The 19,087-nt window shown below is 58.2% G+C and overlaps 6 protein-coding genes across 6 annotated transcripts; 1 reads left to right on the forward strand and 5 right to left on the reverse strand.

The window, feature by feature from the left end:
- Positions 1-506: 506 nt before the first annotated feature.
- EX895_003596 (uncharacterized protein) lies at positions 507-2,061 on the reverse strand (the record flags this gene model as incomplete). Its single annotated transcript, XM_029884194.1, has 3 exons — positions 507-953; positions 1,279-1,346; positions 1,437-2,061. 3 exons carry the CDS (start codon positions 2,059-2,061, stop codon positions 507-509), a joined length of 1,140 nt encoding a protein of 379 aa, XP_029739567.1.
- Positions 2,062-2,596: 535 nt separating this feature from the next.
- On the forward strand, positions 2,597-7,150 carry EX895_003597 (uncharacterized protein; the record flags this gene model as incomplete). The annotated part of the gene is made up of 1 exon (XM_029884195.1): positions 2,597-7,150. The coding sequence occupies one exon, from the start codon at positions 2,597-2,599 to the stop codon at positions 7,148-7,150; it is 4,554 nt and encodes a 1,517-aa protein (XP_029739568.1).
- A 138-nt stretch (positions 7,151-7,288) lies between these two features.
- EX895_003598 (uncharacterized protein) lies at positions 7,289-9,781 on the reverse strand (the record flags this gene model as incomplete). The annotated part of the gene is made up of 1 exon (XM_029884196.1): positions 7,289-9,781. One exon carries the CDS (start codon positions 9,779-9,781, stop codon positions 7,289-7,291), a length of 2,493 nt encoding a protein of 830 aa, XP_029739569.1.
- Positions 9,782-10,735: 954 nt separating this feature from the next.
- Positions 10,736-11,701, reverse strand: EX895_003599 (uncharacterized protein; the record flags this gene model as incomplete). The annotated part of the gene is made up of 2 exons (XM_029884197.1): positions 10,736-10,926; positions 11,035-11,701. The coding sequence occupies 2 exons, from the start codon at positions 11,699-11,701 to the stop codon at positions 10,736-10,738; spliced, it is 858 nt and encodes a 285-aa protein (XP_029739570.1).
- A 335-nt stretch (positions 11,702-12,036) lies between these two features.
- EX895_003600 (uncharacterized protein) lies at positions 12,037-14,766 on the reverse strand (the record flags this gene model as incomplete). Its single annotated transcript, XM_029884198.1, has 1 exon — positions 12,037-14,766. The coding sequence occupies one exon, from the start codon at positions 14,764-14,766 to the stop codon at positions 12,037-12,039; it is 2,730 nt and encodes a 909-aa protein (XP_029739571.1).
- Positions 14,767-15,409: 643 nt separating this feature from the next.
- EX895_003601 (uncharacterized protein) lies at positions 15,410-17,326 on the reverse strand (the record flags this gene model as incomplete). Its single annotated transcript, XM_029884199.1, has 1 exon — positions 15,410-17,326. The coding sequence occupies one exon, from the start codon at positions 17,324-17,326 to the stop codon at positions 15,410-15,412; it is 1,917 nt and encodes a 638-aa protein (XP_029739572.1).
- Between the last annotated feature and the right edge of the window lie 1,761 nt (positions 17,327-19,087).

Here is a 19,087-nt window from a genome sequence, read left to right on the forward strand (position 1 = left end):
CTCACGGTGGAACAGAAGAATCTTTGAAGCATTGCGGACTACCGGACCAGAACCGGCCGAAGAGCTTGAAGAGAGGATGAGCTGAACCGGCGAACTTGTTTCCTTCGGAAAGGATCGCCGTTGTGTAGTACACTGTTCTTCAAAGCTGTGCTTCTAGAATTGACGTTTGGATGCTCGGCTATGATTAACGTAGCCGTGTCAATGCAGGATCTTCGTGTTGCGGCGGAGTTCTAGCAACTTTTGTTTGATCTCAGCTGTGCACTGCTCTACACCATTATGGAAGTCGGGCTTGGAGGTCAGCCTGTAGCAGGAGCTGAGATCACGGTGCCGCTGCTTTGCTCAAAACCACGCTCCACGGCTTGGTTGGGCTACAAGACCATACCCTCCAACGGAAGGTGAGCGAGAAGGAGTTCCGCCTACCGGCAACGGTCAGCAAACTCTTTTGTATCATAGGCGGCACGGATACAGGCCAAAGGTATGGATTGCCGGCTCAAAGTCGAGAGTGTCTAGAGAGGACCTTGGATGTCGCAGTAGATCGGAACGTGGTCACTGGCACCGTAGCACTCGTGTCTGATCTCGCACTCGAGGGCTTTGCTAGCAATACGCTCAGAGAGGATGAACGAATCTAGACGCCATCCGATGCCTTTGGACCTGCAGAAACCTCGCCAACCGTAAAACGTGTAATGGCCGATGGCATCGGGATGCTTTTGCCTCCAAACGTCGACCAGAGGCTTTGATGTTGGAGTTGCGGTGCCTTGGAGGAGCTCGCGGTGAGCATCGCATTCGATGGCCGTGTATCCCGGACTCTTGTTCCACTTCTTGGAGGCAGCGGCCAGATCTCGCTCATCCTGAACAACGTTGAGGTCGCCGCACCAAATGACGGGTTTAGTGCTGTCGAGCTCGGCGAGGTAGGTTGCAAAAGCGCCGTTCCAAGCTTGCTTTGTTGCCATGGTCTTGTTAGCAGGAGCATAGAAATGTGCTCGTCGTCAGTATGTTATGCCCACCTTCTTTTCATATGCAGTGACAGTGGGCAAGGAGAAGAAGCGAGAGAAGCGGAATGTGGCTGTCGCATCAGGCCCTCGGATGTGGAAAGGTCCAGTCTGGACGGGCGCTCCGAGAGATTATGAAGACAGTCAAGAATTGCTGTTCGGGCCGCGCACAAGATCTCCACCTTGAAGGTAGCGGAAGAGATCACGTAGAGATGGCGCAGCCCGGTGTGGAGTGAAAAGGCGAGAAGAGCAGGGGCGCGCGTGAGAGCTTTTCGGGGAAATGACATACCTTGAGTCCTTCGCCTGCGTTCACAGCGTAGGTTCCGACAAGAAAGCTGTTCTCAAACTCGAGCGTGACTGAGTTAAAAGTGAGAACGACGTGCGAAATCCAAAATCAGCTTTGATTCGGAAGTACCGGATACCTTACTACTCGTCGATAGAACTCACCAATGCGCCCTTTGGTATCTTGATCCTTGAGCCCAGGTAGTCCGTAAACAGCCTTGATGGGTTGAATCTTGGAAAGAATAGCAAGACCAGCGTAGCCCTTTTGCTTGCCGATACCCCAATACTGATGCTTGTAGATCTTGGTGAGACCAGGATGCATTGGCACATCGTTGACTTTGGTCTCTGACAGCACCACGATGTCGGCATCTTCCGCTTCGAGGTAGCGCATCATGCCTTTTGGCTCACTGGATTTGAGGCTGGTGATGTTCCATGAGGCGATGCGAACAGTCGATGGCGCCGATGGACGAGGATAGGAGAGCGAAGCAGGCATTTCGGTGTTCTTGGGCAAGCTGGGATCTGCGGTCGTATCTTCGAGCTTGGGAGCGCTGGGCGAGTCTGAGTCCGAGACAGCCTTCTTGCGAGGCTTTTTGGCTGGTGTTGTCGATGCTCCATTGATGGTAGTGTCCTCCACTGCCTTGGCTGAGTCGGTACCTTTGCGCTTCGACTTGGTTGAGGATGATGTGGAAGACGAGGCAGGCGTCGGAGCAGCCTGCTCAGCTGTCGAGACAGGGGCAGTGCGACTCGATGCTCGTCGAGCCGTAGTTCTTGTCGGAGTTGCCGGCGCCATCGTGTTGGCCCTGGACTGGAAAGGTGTGTGAGAATGGAGCGCGACAGCACTGCTGGCACGGCTGACGGAAGAAAAAAGAGCTGGTGAATGTCGCGCAACGAGCCGAACTAGCATGTCAGTGGCTCAATGGAATGGTGTGTTCAGATCTTCTTTGAACGGCGTGCGTACAATTCTTCTTCTTGGTTGTGTTGCTCAGCCCAACAAGAAACGTGTCGCGTTGAGCTGTGTGGTGGCGAGGCCAAATTTCTGGTTGTGTGGAGGGCAGGTATGGCACGTGACCGTACGCGGCAGGACCAGAACCAACACTTTTTCCCGGCAAAACACAGCTTGCTAATTTGGCGGAAATGCCGTGCACCCAGCTGAGCCTTTTGCTTTCAAGGAGTGTTGATCTTGTCGGAAAGACCGAGGGTTTGCGGACTGTCTTTTGCTTCCATCACGCCCTCCTTTCGATTCATCACCTCTTCAAGGCATCACTTCGGCGACGGGCTGCCATCTCGTTTCATCGCCACGTCGCTACTCAGCATCGACTTGCACCATGATGGGAGCTCCCAACACCATGGGCCCACCCGCCGTCACGCCTCGCAAGGCACCCACCACCCCATCCCACAATGCACACAACTCTTTTGCCTTTGGTGTCACTCCCCACAAAACACCGCTTCGGACTCCAGGCGGATCTAAGATCGAACAGACCTCGTCCACTCCCATCATCGACTTCAACGCGATCGAATCCCAAAAAGAAAACGTGCAGCCTCTTGCTAAGGGGAGATCAGCACATGCGCTCTCCAACACCCTCAACATGCAGCACAAACAGCGTCAGGCGTTGCTCGCTCAGCAGCGCGCACAACATGAGCAGCTCGTTACTTCAGAAGACAACGCAGACTCGGATGATCCTCTAGATGCATGGACAAAGTACGTCAAGTGGTGCATCGACAACTATCCATCCGGCCAGACGCACGAGTCCGGCCTCATCCCCCTTCTCGAGCGAGCAACACGCCACTTCAAGGACTCCGAGCAATACACTCACGACCCGAGGTATCTTCGCTTGTGGATCCTCTACGCACGCAATGTAGAGTGCGCTCGCGACGTTTACAACTTTTTGCTCGCCAACGAGATCGGTACCAAGCTCGCCAGCCTCTACGAAGAGCTCGCTGTCGTCCTCGAGGGTCAACGGATGTACGAAGAAGCAGATGCGATCTACAAGCTCGGAATTGCGCGTAGAGTCAATCCCATCGATCGCATCAAGCGCAGGTACGAAGAATACAAGACGCGCATCATTCTCGGTCAACAAGCTATGGCTGAATCCGAGGGCTCTTCGACCTCGGCCATCGTCTCCAACTACGCCGATGCTCTCAAATCTGCCATGGTCACCGCAGGCCGAAGCATGCTCGGCGAAAAAGAGGCTTCTGCCGGTCCTGCTCGCAGTCACTCTGCCAACGTGCTGCGAGGAGCGGGAGCGAGCGTCGGCGCCATCGGTGCTAGCACTCCCACACCATCCAACAACAACAACGGACGTAAACTCAACGTATTCCACGACGAGGATGATGAACGTGCGGCACGATCCAAGCCTCAGGGTGCGAGCACGAAAGGCTGGGAGGATATCGGCACCGTCGCCTCGCGCAACCAGGAGAACGTTCAGACTGATCGCTTGTCTGGCATCAACAACTTCAAGATCGGCGTATCCGGTGGTGTCTCCAAGAAGCCCGGCTCTGGTCTTGCCGTCTTTAAGGATTCTGACGACGACGATGATGGTGAGGCTGACGAGGTGCCATCCACTCCTAAACCGGCGGGCGTGCTTAGCCCCAAGGATCACCCCGCCAAATCCGCTGCCGGTCTTGGCCGCAAGGCACAATCGAGCGAGACTGACCTGCTGCGAAGCAATCCCTTTGCTTACTGGGGAAAAGAGGCAAAACTCGTCCCTGATCCGGGTAGCCTGCGTCCCGCTGCAGCGGAGTCGCACACTTCTCGAAAAGTCTCGAGTTCGAGTACAGGCTCCAACGGCGAAAGACATCGCACAAAGACTACCGTCTCCCGCTCAGCTCAGCCGGGCACATCGTCGAGTGCATCAGCGTCTAACTCGGCTGCAGCCGCCGCAGCTTGGGCCAAGCGCGAGAAACACGCCGCTCCCGTCGATCAAATGTACCCTGCCTTTCGATCCGGCGCGCAAAAGGCGTTTTACAAGCAACGTGGCTGGCACCATGAATTGACACTGGAAGAGCTCATGGCTAGGAAAAAAGGCTTCGCTGCTGCTCCAGAAGAGTGGCAAGATGCTGCCGACAAGGTGACGGCGGATCCGTGGTCTTACCTCGATCAACTGGTCGGACGCTGGCTTCCTGAAGACAAGGTGACATCGGGATCTAAGGGTCCGTTCGAGATGGAGCCAACTCAGACGGTCAACATCGATCAGACCACCGGCATGTTCCCCTCGAGAGATGTGTTCGACCCAGACAACTCGGTCGCCAACGCCGTCGCCCTCAACCTCCGACCAGGTGGCAAGAAGAAGAAGAAGCGCGAAGGCGAAAACACCACCACCAAACACAGAATGAGCCCTACGCTCGTCACCAAGGCTGCCGTGCTCGAAGTCGAAAACATGTTCAACGGCGACAGCGACTCGGACGAAGAAAGCAGCGAGGATGAGGATGAGGATGAGGATGATGAGGACGACGACCACGACTACATCGCCTCGCTGGCAAGCGTCTCGAGACACGGCCATATGGCTGTCAGCCTCGGCTCTTCTGCCGATGTGCCTCCCACACCAACCCCCTTGTCGCGATCCAACCACCTCGCCAGGCTCGGCGTGCAGAACGACGAAAACGCGGGCATCCAAGCGACTCCTCTGCGAACGCAGGACGGGCAAACACCGCGACTTGGACTCGGCGGCGCAACGCCCATGCGAACTCCACTGGCATCCAAGTCTACCGTCGCTACACTCGGTTCCAAGCCTGTGTACCGCGAAGAGGATGAGGACGACGAGGAACAAGAGGAGCTTCCGGCCACGGTCGACTCGGAGCGAGCTGAGGCGGTTTTCGCATCTGCTTCGCCGGACCATGTTTCGACGTTCAAGTCCGAAGAGGCGGTTGCGGTGGCACCTGTGCCGGCGACCCCCATGCCTTTCAACAGACAATCTGCAAGCCGGCGCTGGATCGAGCCCATGGCGGAGGAGGAAGAGGAGGAAGAGGAGGAAGAGCAAGGAGCATTCGCAGCGGTGGACGAGAATGGTGAACCCATCGAAGGCCAGGGTATGGAGTACGAGGGCAACGAGCACCTCTTCCGACCCCAATTTCAGCCGCTGACGCCCATCACGGAGGCTACGTACGAATTCACTCGCTACACCAACGCTCGCACTCCGGGTACAGCGACGCGATCTGCGATTGGCCCTGCTCTCAAGTCCTGGCGCCCATCCAATCGAGACGACGACGAGGATGGCGACGAGGAAGAGCAAGACGTTCCAGGCGCCATCCTCACTGCGGGCCCTATCGCCGCGGTCGCACGACACGAAAATGCCGACGAACAGCGCTATGCCGACGACTCGCAGCCTTCGGACGAGCGTAGCTTTGCCTCGTCCTCGGGCGAAGACGCCAACCGTTCTGCGTGGAATGCCGACAACAGAGCGTCGTTTGAGCTGACAAAGGGTTTGACTATTCGGTGCGCTGCTCCCGAGGACGACGAAGAGCAGGACGGCGAGCTTGAGCACGAACGACGCGAGATGCACGAGCGGTTCGAGGAGTCGCTCGTGATGCAAGAGGGGGAGCAGACGGACGAGTTCAACCCACCCAACCCTTGCTCGCCCGTGAACCCTGACGTTCTCAACGCGATCCTTGCCCGCCTCGAGGTGCCCATCGAGAGCATGCCCGGAGTTGTTAGTCTCGCCGATGCCTCTTGCGGTAATTTGGTCTCGGAGCTGCAAAAGCGATGCAAATCGAGCCTGGCATCCAACCAAATGACACGCAAGAGTATGGGCGGTACCGTCTTCCACGGCACGGGCATGCTCGCATCGCCCTTTGAGGTCGACATCGGTGGTCACCCGTTCGAGATCCGTGGCAAGCTCGGTGAGGGAGGATATGGCGCTGTGTACTTGGGCTATGACGTGGACTCTGCTGCCACAAATGTCGCACAGGAACGCAGCAACGATGAGGACGGCTCGGACGACGACGACGACGACGACGATGAGGACGATGAAGACCGCCGCAAGCAGCTCGCGATCAAGGTCGAGACACCTGCGAATCGGTGGGAATTTTACGTCCTCTCTCAGCTGCAGTCCCGTCTGCCGGCACCAGTGGCGCGGTCGATCGTCTCTGCGCGCAAGCTCTACTGCTATGAGGAAACGTCGTTCCTGCTGCTCGATTTGGGCGAAAAGGGGACGTTGCTGGATGTCGTCAACCACTCGACCACGGCTGGTGTCGCCGCTGCGGGTGCCGACTCACCCAGTGGACTGGAAGAAGTACTAGCCCTGTTTTTCGTCACCGAGCTCGTGCGCGTGATCCTCGACATGCACCGCGCTGGCATCATCCACGGCGACCTCAAGATCGACAACTGTCTGCTTCGACTGGGTGACGTTTCGCCCGCCAGCAGCTGGTCCAACATCTACTCGCGTGACGGTGTGTCTGGCTGGTCTGAAAAGGGTCTCACGCTCATCGACTTCGGGCGAGCGATCGACCTGCACGCCTACCCGAACCCGGACACGCAGACGTTCATCGCCGACTGGCCAACCGACAGCAAGGACTGCTTCGAGATGCGTGCCGGCCAAGCATTTACTTTCGAAACCGACTGGTTCGGCATCGCTGCCGTCGCACACTGCCTACTCTTCGGTCGGTACATGGAGACCAAGCACGATCCCGCTACAGGTCACAAGATCGCCGCGAGCTTCAAGCGGTACTGGCAGACTCAGCTGTGGACGTCGCTGTTCGACGTCTGTCTCAACCCGCCTAAAAATGATGCGGGAATGGCGGACAGGGACCAGGTGCTCGCTCAGCTCGAGACGTGCTTGGAGGAGATGCAGGCTTGGCTGGAGGCCAACTCGAACAAGGGCGGCAAGAACTTGAAAGGGTTACTGCGCAAACTCGAGATCTGGGCCATGAAGCAGGGCCATTGAGGATCATACGCTCGCAATGTGGAAAAAGCTAGAACCCGTCACTAACCTGCCTCATCGTGTGCGTTCGCCTGTGTGCTGTCACACTGCCAACACAGTCAAACGAGTGCGAATCCCAACTGAGCTAATTTACATTGCAAATCACCTTCCCCGCGCGTCATCCCTGGTAGGCCGATCGATGGAGCGGAGATAGCCCATGACGGTAAAGTCAAACGGCACGGGTTTGGTCAAGACGTCTGGGAGCTTCTCGCCAAACGACTGCGTCGCCTCTCTTCGCGTCGACCTCCTCTTGGACGGGGTAGCACTGCTCGTCTCCTTGGCCGGAAGTCTCGCCGAACTCGCCGACGCTGCTGACGACGCTTGCTCCTTGACAGCCGCCACAGCAGCAGCAGCAGTCGCGGCAGGGATGAGCTTGGTGCTCTTTCCGAGTGGCGTAGTGCCGAGAAACGCGGCGAGGATGCTCTCGGCCTCGCTTTCGGTCAACGCCGCGCCGCCGCGCGGGGATCTCTCGCCCTCCGAGTCCGAATGCAGCGCTTCCTCGATCTCCGCCGTAGCTGCGGTCGAGGGGGAAGACAGGAGGAGTCTGAGCTTCTTGCGCGCAGCCTCGCCATCCGTCGCACCCACCACGGGGCTACTCGACGTCGCAGGATCCGAGGCCTGAACCTCGACCAACGACGGAGAGACCTTCAACGAGCCCGTATCGGCCACTGTCGGATACATGTACCCCACCGAAGACGCCAACGACGATACGGACGAAGTGGACGGCGAGCGTTGATCTCGCTGCTGCTGCTGCTGCTTGGCGGAAGACCGAGGCAGCTGCATTGAAACATCAGCAGCGCCCCGGAGCGCAGACTCGACCTCTTCATCCTCCTCCTCTTCTTCCTCGTCGTCATCGTAGTCCGAAAACGACCGCTCGGCGTACCGCCTCTGCTGCTTCTGCGCAACCACCGCCGCCTTCGCAGCCGCACGCTGTGGCCTGCCCCTTACCATCTCCGTGCCCGAAGAGTCCGATTTAGACGTGGCCTGGTACGTTTCCCACACTTCTGCACTCCGTCCGCGCGCGCGCATCTCGGGCGACCCAGCATTCCTCGCCGTACGCGGCGACACATCGTTGCCTGACTCGTCCCCCTGCGACCCTGACCGCCTCCTCCGTCTCTTGCGCCCGTCCTCGACTGCTTCTACCTTCGCCGCCGTCAGGGGTACCGGCAAACTCTCGACGCGCTGTTTAGGTTGACGTGCACTGACCCTTCTCGCTCCATTCTCCTGCGTCACACTGGGCGATTTGGTAGCAGCAGCAGAAGCAGGGGTAGGACTAGCGCTCTCCGCAGGTTCCCACGTCGCCCTGCCGCCCTTGATGCGGATCTTGAGCCGCGGCGATGCACTGCGTTGTGTCTGGTCATCCCCTGGCGCAGCTACGTCCTTACTCGCCGCCCCCTGTGGTGCCGGCGAACCAGCGCTCCGCTTTCCCTCGCCCAACGACAACAGCAAATCATACCGCTTCAACGTGTCATACGCATCGTCGAGCAACTCGCGCCTCACCTCCTCGACTCTCTCGCTCAACGGCTTCCCCTCGTCGCCCGACTCACCCCTCACCTGATCCCGCGCGACTACGACCGGCTGCAACAAGCGTGCCTCGACCGCCTTGAGCTGCTCGATGCGCGCCACGAGCTTGAGCCGATCGCGAGCGAGCCGATCCACCTCGGCCTTTCGCTGGCGCTTCTCGGCGGTCTCGGGCTTGCGGTGCCTGCGCTCGTACGCCGCGTCCGAGGTATCTTCAGCAGCGTCGGACCTCAGCCCGCGCGTTTTGGGCATGTAGAGCGTATCGTCGCGCGGAGTGAAGTCTGGCGTTTCGATGAGCTGCTGTCGCCTGATCGCCAGGGTGGATACCAGAGAAGAGGAGGAGGATGGGACGGGTTGGAGCGAGCCGACTGCATCCTCATCGGGTTCGGATTTGACATGGGCAGTGGTGGAGGCGGGGCCGTAGGGGAACACAGCACGAGCGAGCAACCGAGGGTCCGAGGTGAGTACGATCACGGATGAGGCTGTAAAGCTCGCTGCTGATGGGGCGGGTGATGTTGAGGCTGTATCTGCGGCGTGTTTTCCTGCCGATGACGCGGACTTTGCTGTTCCGTCGGCATGGTTGCCGCTACTGTAATTGAAGGTAGAGCCAGAGGGTGAGGCGGGCGCATCGAGCAGCAGCAGCTCCTCCTCCAACATGGACCCCGCGAGCAGCGACGATACCGCGGACAGTCTCGCGGGCATCGTCCGCCTGCGCGACGCGCGCTGTACCGTCGGTGTCGAACCCGAGCCTGCTTTCCCCGTCGATGAGGACGCGCGCTCCATCGCGGCTACAGCCTTGCCAGACCCGGACGCCGTGAGCTCCATGCTCGTCGACTGCGCATGGTGGTCCGTTGACGAGACTGGTGGAGGAGGAGAGCTGGGCGGCGACGAGAGCTGCATATCGACGTCTGCGACGTCTTGCGCTTCCTTTGTGGAGACTGCATGTGCGGGTGCTACGTCATCGGTCATGATGTCGTCGGGGAGCTGCTCGGTGCCGTCGCTGCGTGCGTCAGACGGGATGGCCGCTTTGGTCGAGGAAGCTGCAAAGAGCGACGCAAACAGTCCCGCCGCCATGGTTGCTGTGTGCGTGAACGCAGACCGCCTGGAGTGTATGCTCAAGTTGGCGGAAGCTCTTCCCGACAAGGGGTAAGTGCGAGAGGCAGCTCGCGGCCTGATGCTTTGCGTTGTTCAAGAGCACATCAAGTCAGATATGAACAAATACGCTGTGATTCCGCGACTGGGTTGTGGTGAAGGAGCGAAAGGCCTGCGGCGTTGTAAGGCGCGTTCACGTAGCGTGTTCGGGGAGAAGCAAATTGGTTCGAAAGCTGAGGCAATGCAGAGCTTAGAGACGTGAGTGTCGGCTCTGTTCCGCGAAGGTGACGAGTTTGCAGGGTTGGGGGAGTGATGGAGAAGAAAGACGGAGCCAAGCCACGAGTCCTTTGTTGTCAAAGAAAGACAAAGAGGAGGACGACCAAGCTCAAAAGTTGGCCAGAAACGCTTCTTCCGACAAAGCAAGGCAAGGCTGCCCATCCGGCTACTCACTTCTGCGTCATTTTCGAAAAATTCTCCACCGCATACCGCGTGTGTCGGCCCTTCCGCATGGCATATGCGATAGACTCTGTTCAGGTGAAAGTCCGTTGACCGACTCGTCGTGCTTGAGTACTGGTGTGAACAATGGCGGGCTGAATCGACAGCTATGTGTTCTCTGGCCTTGCTGGGAGGCGATTGGCAACCGGCGTTGCAACTGGCAAGCTCAACCGCACTCGGAATCGCTTCGAGCATTGCAGACAGAAAGCGCTTTATTTTTCATGACAGAAAAATGAAGGTCGCAGAAATGAAACAGGGTCCAAGAACAAGCAACCTCGCCACGCTCTTCGACCACATTCGTCACCAGCACAAATACACTTCGACTTCCGACGAGGCGTCCGACAGTGTGCGATCACTACAAACAAGTACATTTCCACAACTTCACATCGCGCGCTGAAATACAAAGCAACGACCAGAGGCAAGAGGAGAGTGTGTGGCAGGTCAGGGCGCGGAAAGACACATCTCCATAAACGTATCGTAGTTGATCTGGACCCAACCCGAACGCTGGGTGTCGTGGCGTTGGAAGCTCTCGGTAAGCGTCTTGATCACCACACACGCACGTACGAAACGGTCAAACGTGATGCCCGAAGCGGCTCCTCGTGCAGGACCCCCTCCCGTCGACGGCATTCCACCTGGAGCAGCCACGTCAGAAGTTACTAGGTGTCAGTGCCAATTTGTTAAAGCAATTCGTCAGTCTTGCTCTCGGAGCCTGAAACCCATACGGCCATGTGGACACTCACTGTACTTCTGTGTTACGATATGCAGCAGTTTGGGCGACAACCTGTACCCAAACGACTGGAGTGCATTGGCGAGCTCGCCTTGGTCGATCGAGCCGGATCGGTCCTGGTCAAAGTGTCGGAACACGCCTTGCCAGTCTTGGATGTACTTCCACAGCCCGGCGAACTCGTTAAAGCTGATCTGCCCGCTGCGGTCAACGTCGAACACGCTCATCAGCATCTTGACCGTATCCAGGTCGAACGGCGTCCAGTCGCCGTTGACCAACGCTTGGCTGAGTTCCTGCGCGTTGATCTGCCCGCTGTGATCACGGTCCACCGCGATGAACCACTGCCACAGCTGTGGGTCTGCTCCCGGCGGCGGGCCGGTCGACGCGGTGTACGCCTGCGGTCGACCGTAGTTTTGGGGAGGTGCGCCGTACGACGACTGTTGCTGCTGACCACCACCGCCGTAGCCGCCTTGTTGACCTGGAGGCGGGGCGCCGTAGCCGCCCTGCTGACCAGGAGGTGGTGCGCCGTAGCCACCGCCCTGTTGCTGAGGAGGAGGAGCGCCGTAGCCACCACCCGCGCCGCCATACTGCTGCTGCGGGGGAGGCTGTCCATATCCGCCCTGTTGGCCGGGAGGAGGGGCTCCGTATCCACCACTGCCTCCGTACGAGTATTGATTCGACATTCTGCTTGAGATGATACTGATCGGTTGGTCCTTGTGAGTAATGGTGGATGATAAAAGTTGGAATGGAAGGCGCAGCAGCTGTGCTGAACGAAGGGTTGGCCCATGCTCGCCGCGGCAGAAATGACGTCGGCGCACGGGAAAATGCCCCGCTTTCCGCTTTCCGCTTTCCGCACAGCCCCGACCGCTCGCGGTCTAACAGGTTGGGAATTTCTATTGCTCAACCGCACCCTATTCACGCAGCACAGTATCTTAGGTCAACCTGAGACGGTCCACGCAGCATAGCTGCCCAACAAGCACTTCAATGCATTTCTATTCGTATGCCGTCCATCCTGAGCCTAATGGTGGTGCTGATGCGGGTGATGCGCGGCAGTAGCAGGAGACAGCCTGTGCGCACCACTAGCGCTGCCCGCTCTCGCCACCGTGGGACTCGCATCGTATACACTGCTGTACGAAGGAGACGCCGACATGGGAGTGCTCGCATTCACACCACTCCCGTTGGGGGAAGTCGCCGCTTCGCCGCTGGCGGCGACTTTCTCGAGCTGAACGGCAACGCTCTCGAGACCGTGGATGCGCGCCTTGAGCAGGTTCTCGACTTGTTTCGCGATGGCTTCGGGTGTTGATGCTGTGGCTGTCTGCAATGTTGCGCCGTTGGTGTGGTTGTGGTCGTGATCATGTGTGTGGTCGTGTTTGGGACTGTGGCCGTGGTTGTGGCTATGGTCGTGCTGATGGGTGTGCTCGTGGCTGTGGCCGTGATCATGCTGATGATCATGCCCCTTCGCAATCGGCCATGCAACCTGCACACGTATCACACCGACCAGAGTCTCCGCATCCTTGGGCCAGAACCTCGGCGAATGATACGCCACCACCCCTTCGATCCCTTTCACCTCCTCCAGAGCCCCCCTCATCTCGACCTCCCTGTCTCCTCCCACCTCCAAACACAGGATCCTCCCCGACTCAACCACGAGCGGGATCACCGAGCCCACGATCATGAACGCGATAAACAGCGACGCGATGGGGTCAAACCCGGTCCAGCCAAATTGCCCGATGAGGAGTGTGCTGATGATGACGCCGACGGAGCCAAGCGTGTCGGCCATGACGTGCAGGTACACGCCCATCATGTTGTGGGAGTGTCCGTGGTCGTGGCCATGTCCATGCCCGTGGTCGTGCCCGTGCGCATGCGAGTGGCCGTGATGATGATGTCCACCCGTTGCCCACATGCCAAACAAATTAACGCCCAACCCCATACTGCTCACCACAAGCAGCTGCGTCGTGTTGTGCATCACCGGCGGCTCGATGATCCTCTGCACCGCCTCAAACACGATAAACACGGAAATCAGGATCAGGAAGATCCCATTCGCAAACCCACTCAGCGTCTCCACCCTCCCATATCCATACGTAAATGTGCCATCCGTCGGCCACGTCGCCATGACGCTCGCAAACAGACCCATGCCGATCGCCGCGCAGTCGAAAAACATGTGGATCGCATCGCTGATCAGACCCAGACTGTTGGTCCACACCCCCCACAGCAGCTGTACACCCATAAATGCCAGGTTGAGCAGCAGGAACTGGAAGATCTTGCGCGAGTCCGCGTTGGCCATAATGATCTTCACCGTGCGCTTCGTTGCAGCAACGCCGGAGCGGAAGGAGTCAACGAGCTCCTGGACCGCAGACACGTCCGACGTTGAGACGGCGTGTGGAGGAGCGTCTGCCTTGCTCGGCGAAGACGCGAACCGCGACGAAACGTGATCCGGCGAGCTTTTGAGGATGGTACGAAGCGCTTGCCCAACGAGTAGCGCCACTGCGAGTTGCGACCACAGTGGTTTGAATCCAAACCCGACAAAACCAATCGCAAACGAAGCGAGGACAGCAATTGGCCAGCCGTGTGCCACTCGATCCCGTGTGGAAGCATGCGGCTCGATCGAGGTGCTGACGAGCGGTTCAAGGATGAGAAACCCGAAACTGATGGCGAGATACGCTGGCAAGTGGCTCAGACCCACCGATCCGTCGCTGCCGTTGCCGCCCCACGTCGAAGGCACAACGGACGATAGCGCTGGAAAGGTCGACAATCCAAACAAGCGGAGCAGCAACGAAGCGGGTAAAGTGAAGGCAGAAGCAACAATGGTAGCGACGATACCCGCCCTTCTCCTTCCGCCCGTATCTCGACTAGCACTCAACAGCGCACTCTCCCGTTCGATGGTAAGGAGTGCAAAGATGAGTAGATAGACGTGGCCGGTGAGCGTGCCGAACACGCTATAGCTGGCGGCGGATGCGTCGACGGCAGCTGCAGCCGCTCGCAGCTGAGACGGAGATGCCAGTCCAGCCGGTCGGTTCCGCTTGAGGCTTTCGGGCAAGTCTGCATCTGCGTACATGTCCAGAATATGACCCGAGTAGTCGACAATGCCCGAGGTCGGAGTGGCAGTGTTTGAGATCGATGAAAGAAACGACACGGCGAGCGCAAACAGCGTCGTGTACCCGCCGTAGCTGCGACCACCCAAACTCTTCGCCAGGTCCACCGCCCAGATCTCGCAGTACTGGGTGAATATCACAACGTTGACCGCATCGAGCTTGCGCAGCGCCATGAGCCAGACCAGCAGCTGAGCAAACGAGACGGCCGCCAGCGTGCACAGCCTGCGCTTGTCGACGCGCTTCACCGCGGGGATCCACTGCCATGCCTTGAACCACACGGCCTGGAGCACAGCTGCGATGAAAAACGCAAACGTCGCAATGGCCCACGAAGAGGTGCTGCTTGCAATGCTGTCGGTGGACGTTGCTGTGATTGGCGATGCTGACAGTTGCGAGTGGATAGACTCGCTGTGTGTGGACGAAAGCCACGTGCGCACGAGTAACGCTGCTGCTGCCAGGAGCGTCTTGTTGAGCAGCAGGCCCAGCAGCAGGTCAGTGGGGATGGGAAAGCCGAGCATGGACGACTGAGACGAGGAAGAGGAGGCAGAAGCATACGAGGGGGAAGAGACGGCTTCCATGCGCACCTTTGCACGAGTGCGCGAGTCGGGTGTGTTGGTGTTGTAAGCCGACGACGACGAAGTCGACGACAAAGACGGCTGCATGGTGGCGAGTGCCAGGCTGGGACCAGCCCAGAGAGAAGAGAGATGAGCACCAACGATGGACGAAGATGAGGTGGGTCGAAGGATGAGCTCAATGATGGGAGAGTGGCACGATCGAGTGTTGGTGTCATTCTTCCCTTGGACTTTATCGTCGTCGGTCACCGTGCACTTTCTGGAAGCGTATGCAACACAGCCAACTCAGATTCAGGAAGAAAGTGGGCAGTGCACTACTGCAGAGGACAAGGCGCGTGCAGTTATAGCTGCTTGCTGCGTGTCTCAACCGGAAGGGTCGCGCTTCCTGAGACGCTTCCTTTTCTTTTTGCAGGAGCGAGCTCGAGTCCACACGTAGCATTGTTAAGTCAGCCGCACTCTTTGCCTCTCCGCCTGCCCTGCTTTCCAATCACGATTCACCACTGACTCTACTGTAGCAAACCTTCTCACTGCCGATCGTCGACTCAGACCGCGCAAGACACTCGCAGCTCGCACGCAAGACAAATGAGACGAAAAGGTATATTCGATTCAGTTACGAAAGAAGAAATCCCAATGTTGTAGCAGCAGAGTAAGCGCATGTAGAAGTACAGGGAATGGTGAAACGAGTCTCTTTGCGAACACCGCCTCGTTTCCTTTTGGAAGAGCGAGCGACACTTCAAGGGGCAAGAGCCTTCTCCGAGTGACCAGGCTCCGAAGCCTCGGCCTCTTCGGCAGCGTTGACCTTGCCGGCGTCGAGCTGGTTGAGCGCATCTTCCTGGGCATCGAGCTTCCTGAACGAGATCGAGAAGCCAATGAAGCCAGCAAACGCGATACAGCCAAAGACGGTGTAGCTCCACACCAGGTTGGGGTCCTCCGAGAGCGAGATGAACGCCTGCTGCAGAGCAGCAGCGATGGCCGAGGTGAACAGGAACATCGACATGACGAGCGATCGCATCGACTTGGGAGCCTTGGAGAAAGCGTACTCGAGACCCGTGATGGACGCCAGAATCTCCGAGATGGCGATGAGCACGTACGAACCCGACTGGATCCACACGTTGAGAGGAGCAGGCACGTAGACTGCAGTGTCCTCCGAGCCATCAGCACCCGGGTCGGCGAATCCGTCGCCGTTAGTGTCGTAGCAGCTCGACGCGTTCTTGCCGCACTGCGACGTCTTGTAGATGTAGTGCTGCACCACAGCAGCCCACACCATGGCGAGCGCACCGGTAAGGAAACCGAGCGCAATCTTCTTGAGCGGGGTAAAGTTGATACCGGCCTTGCGCAGCGCAGGGTAGAGGAACAGATCGAAAATGGGGATGAGGATGATGAGCACGAAGGGGTCCAGGTTGGAGACGACCTCGTTGGGCAGACCGTGCACCTGCATGGTGGCAGCCTGCGAAACGAGGTTGTTGGTGATCTGGTTGTAGGTGAGCCAGTACAGCGGGAACCACAGGAAGACAGTGCAGGCCTTGAAACCACGTCGCACCTCGTCGACCCAGGCATCGTCGAACGTCATCCAGCGGGGCTTGGACTCGGGCGACTGCTTCGAGGGCTTGGCGTTCTCCCAGAAGTCATCAGCGCGCATGTTCTTGACCAGGGCGATGGGGTTGAGCGACCAGCGACCCTTAGCGGCGAACCTCCAGAGGCGCACGCACTCGGCAAGCACCGATCCAGAGGGAGGCGTCTTGACGTAGTACTTGTTGCCGAACACCAGGACGGGAATGCAGAGGGCAAAGACGATGGTGGGCAGAGTGTAGGCGAGCCAGAAGCCAACGTACTTCTCCGAGAAGGACATGCCAAGCTGACCACCAAGCGCACCAATGTTGATGAACAGGTAGAAGTACATAAAGATACGGCTGATGGTCAAGACAGGGTCGACAATGACACGCTCGCCGGTCTTGAGCGTCTGGACCGACTGCTTCGAACCATTAACCTGCTCAGCGATCAAGGGCGATATGGTCGACTTGAACCAGCCGGTACCCACGCCCATCACGATGAGAGCGATGACGAAGCATGCCATGGCGCCGTTGGAGTTGTCGAGGACGGTGGGAATCGAAGAGACAATGAGGAGGATGTGTCCGACCATGGCGACGAAGACGGCGATGCAGATGGTCTTGAAACGACCCCAGCGCGTATCGGCGAGGTAGGCACCGAGGATGGGCATCAAGTAGACCCAGAAGGTGTTGAAGGTGGTGAGGCCAGTGGCTGCCCGCTGACCCTGGCCGAGGGCACCGGACTGGTTGTGGGCGCCACCAGCACCTGCACGGTTGTTGGCAGGGCGGGGCTGCTGGATGTAGTTCTGGAACACCTGGACACAGCCGTAGTACGAGAATCGCTCGGCAAGCTCGCAGAAGGCGATGGCGTAGGTGGTCCAAGGAAGCTTCTCGGGAACACGTCGGAGAGTGGCGAGATCCTCGTCAGTGGGGGTGACAAAGTCATCGTCCGAGATGTCGGGCTTGACGCGAACACCGGCTTCGAGGTGAGCGACGGGGTGCACCTCGTCCTTGCCACCGTGAGCTTTGACGTCGGCGAGGTAGAGGTCGCGCTGAGCCTCTGCGTGGCCGGCAATGGCGTCGTCCTGGATATCGAGAGGCATGGTGGATAGCAGAAAGGAGCGAACCCCAAGGAAATCGACCAGGGAGGAGGGAGGGGGGTAAGGGTGAGGGTGTAGCAGAAAGGAGGCAAGACGGAGGAGGGAGACGGTTGAGCGCTTTATAGATGAGGGGCCAAGGTGAGAAGAAAAAAGCCGCGAGGAGAAGGAGGAGTCTATAAAGTCAAGTGATTGGGCGAAGCTTGTTTAGCGTGATAGGGTTGATCAAAAGCGAAGGCTCATCTGAGCAGTGCGATTGGTCCAGTTGAGATTCCGTCAGGCAGGTGACCGGGCATCACAGAGGTCGGGGTCGAGCTGAGGGTGTGCACACTCGTTGTCGGATGCAGGTGCACCACCCACGAGGAGAGGACAAGCGAATGGGAGCAGCGCTTGGCCCCCCTTTCGATAAGGGTGGCGGTGATGGAAACCCTACTTCGCTTCAGAAGTAGCGCAGAAGCAGAACAATAGGCTGCTCCGCTTTCTAGCAAGGAACGGGCGAAGAGAGCGAGCTATTGGTCTGTCTGTCTGAGAGCTGTTTCGGTTTTCTCCGATAAGAAGCGCAGAGCAAGCACGCTAAGCAAGCCAAGGCAAGGCAAGGCAAAGCAAAGCGCTGAGGAGGAGTAGACGAGTCTCCTCTTCCCTCCCCTCCTCTTCTGTTATTTAAAATTGCATGCTACTCTGACAGGTGCACTCCGCCAGTCCAATTCGCTTGGCGCTTCCATGCCTCTCTGTCTTTGGATTTTCGGGTCGTGTGCTTTTTGTTCTTACTTTTATTCTTTTTATGTAGCCCGTCACCAGCATGAAAACTCGAGCTCGCTTTCGTTCTCTCGCTCTCTTTTACACACACACACACACCCGCCTCGCACGCAATACCACGGTTTCGGTGGGATGCCGACGGTTGTCGGATGCTCTCGTTGGTCCCGCTGGCGATGCTCATTGGACGAGCGCTCTTCCAGCTCTTGCTACTTCAAATCTACTCCGCCGGGACTTGGAATCAAGCAGCTTGCTACTGGACGTGCGCTCACGCTTCAGCTTATCAATCAATTCATCGCATGAACTCTACTGAGACGCATAGTCGGATCACGATAGCGAGTGGTGGCCTGCATTCGGACCTGGATCCAAGGGGTTGTGTCTCTCTGCTCTGTGGGAAGCGAGCTCGGATGTCACTTGTCCGAAGCTGTCGACGGTCCAACGCCTTGCAATCGTGGCGCTCCTCACGTCTGCAGATTGAGGGGTACAGCGCACTTGCACGTCGTGTCGGGTCGAAGCTTGCTGTCAACCCTCCACGGCTATCCCCCCTCCCGCCTCTCTTTGGTCTCCCCACGCACGCCTTATCTGACTATCGCTCGCTAGCGGTTGCTCTGTCCATCTCAACGTGACCATACAGTCCAGTCCTCCGCACTAAGCGAGCCTGCGAGCGCACACGTTCGGGATAGTCGGTCGGTCCGAAGTCGACGGGTGTGCCGTGCCTGACTTGTCCTGTCTCCGAGATGAGCCCTGCCTGCTCTTTGCTTCCGCAATTCTCCGTCGAGCGGTCTTTGTGCAACCAAGTATCTGACTGGCTCTTCATTCGTGCATGGCTTTCGGCCTTGTATGACCGATATCTGCTGCTTCTTTCTGATCTGGTTGCAGATTGGCTGGCGGTCACCGTTCACCAATAATGTCAGAACAGACGAAACAGACTTTGGCAACAACGCGCAAGAGCAAGAGGTCGGTCGGTCGGTCGGTCGGTGTTTGAAACACGGAAAGCGCCTGTGTGTTTAGCCT

The sequence above is a fragment of the Sporisorium graminicola genome, chromosome SGRAM_21 (genome assembly GCF_005498985.1).
Source record: "Sporisorium graminicola strain CBS 10092 chromosome SGRAM_21, whole genome shotgun sequence".
NCBI classification, from domain to species: Eukaryota; Fungi; Basidiomycota; class Ustilaginomycetes; order Ustilaginales; family Ustilaginaceae; genus Sporisorium; species Sporisorium graminicola.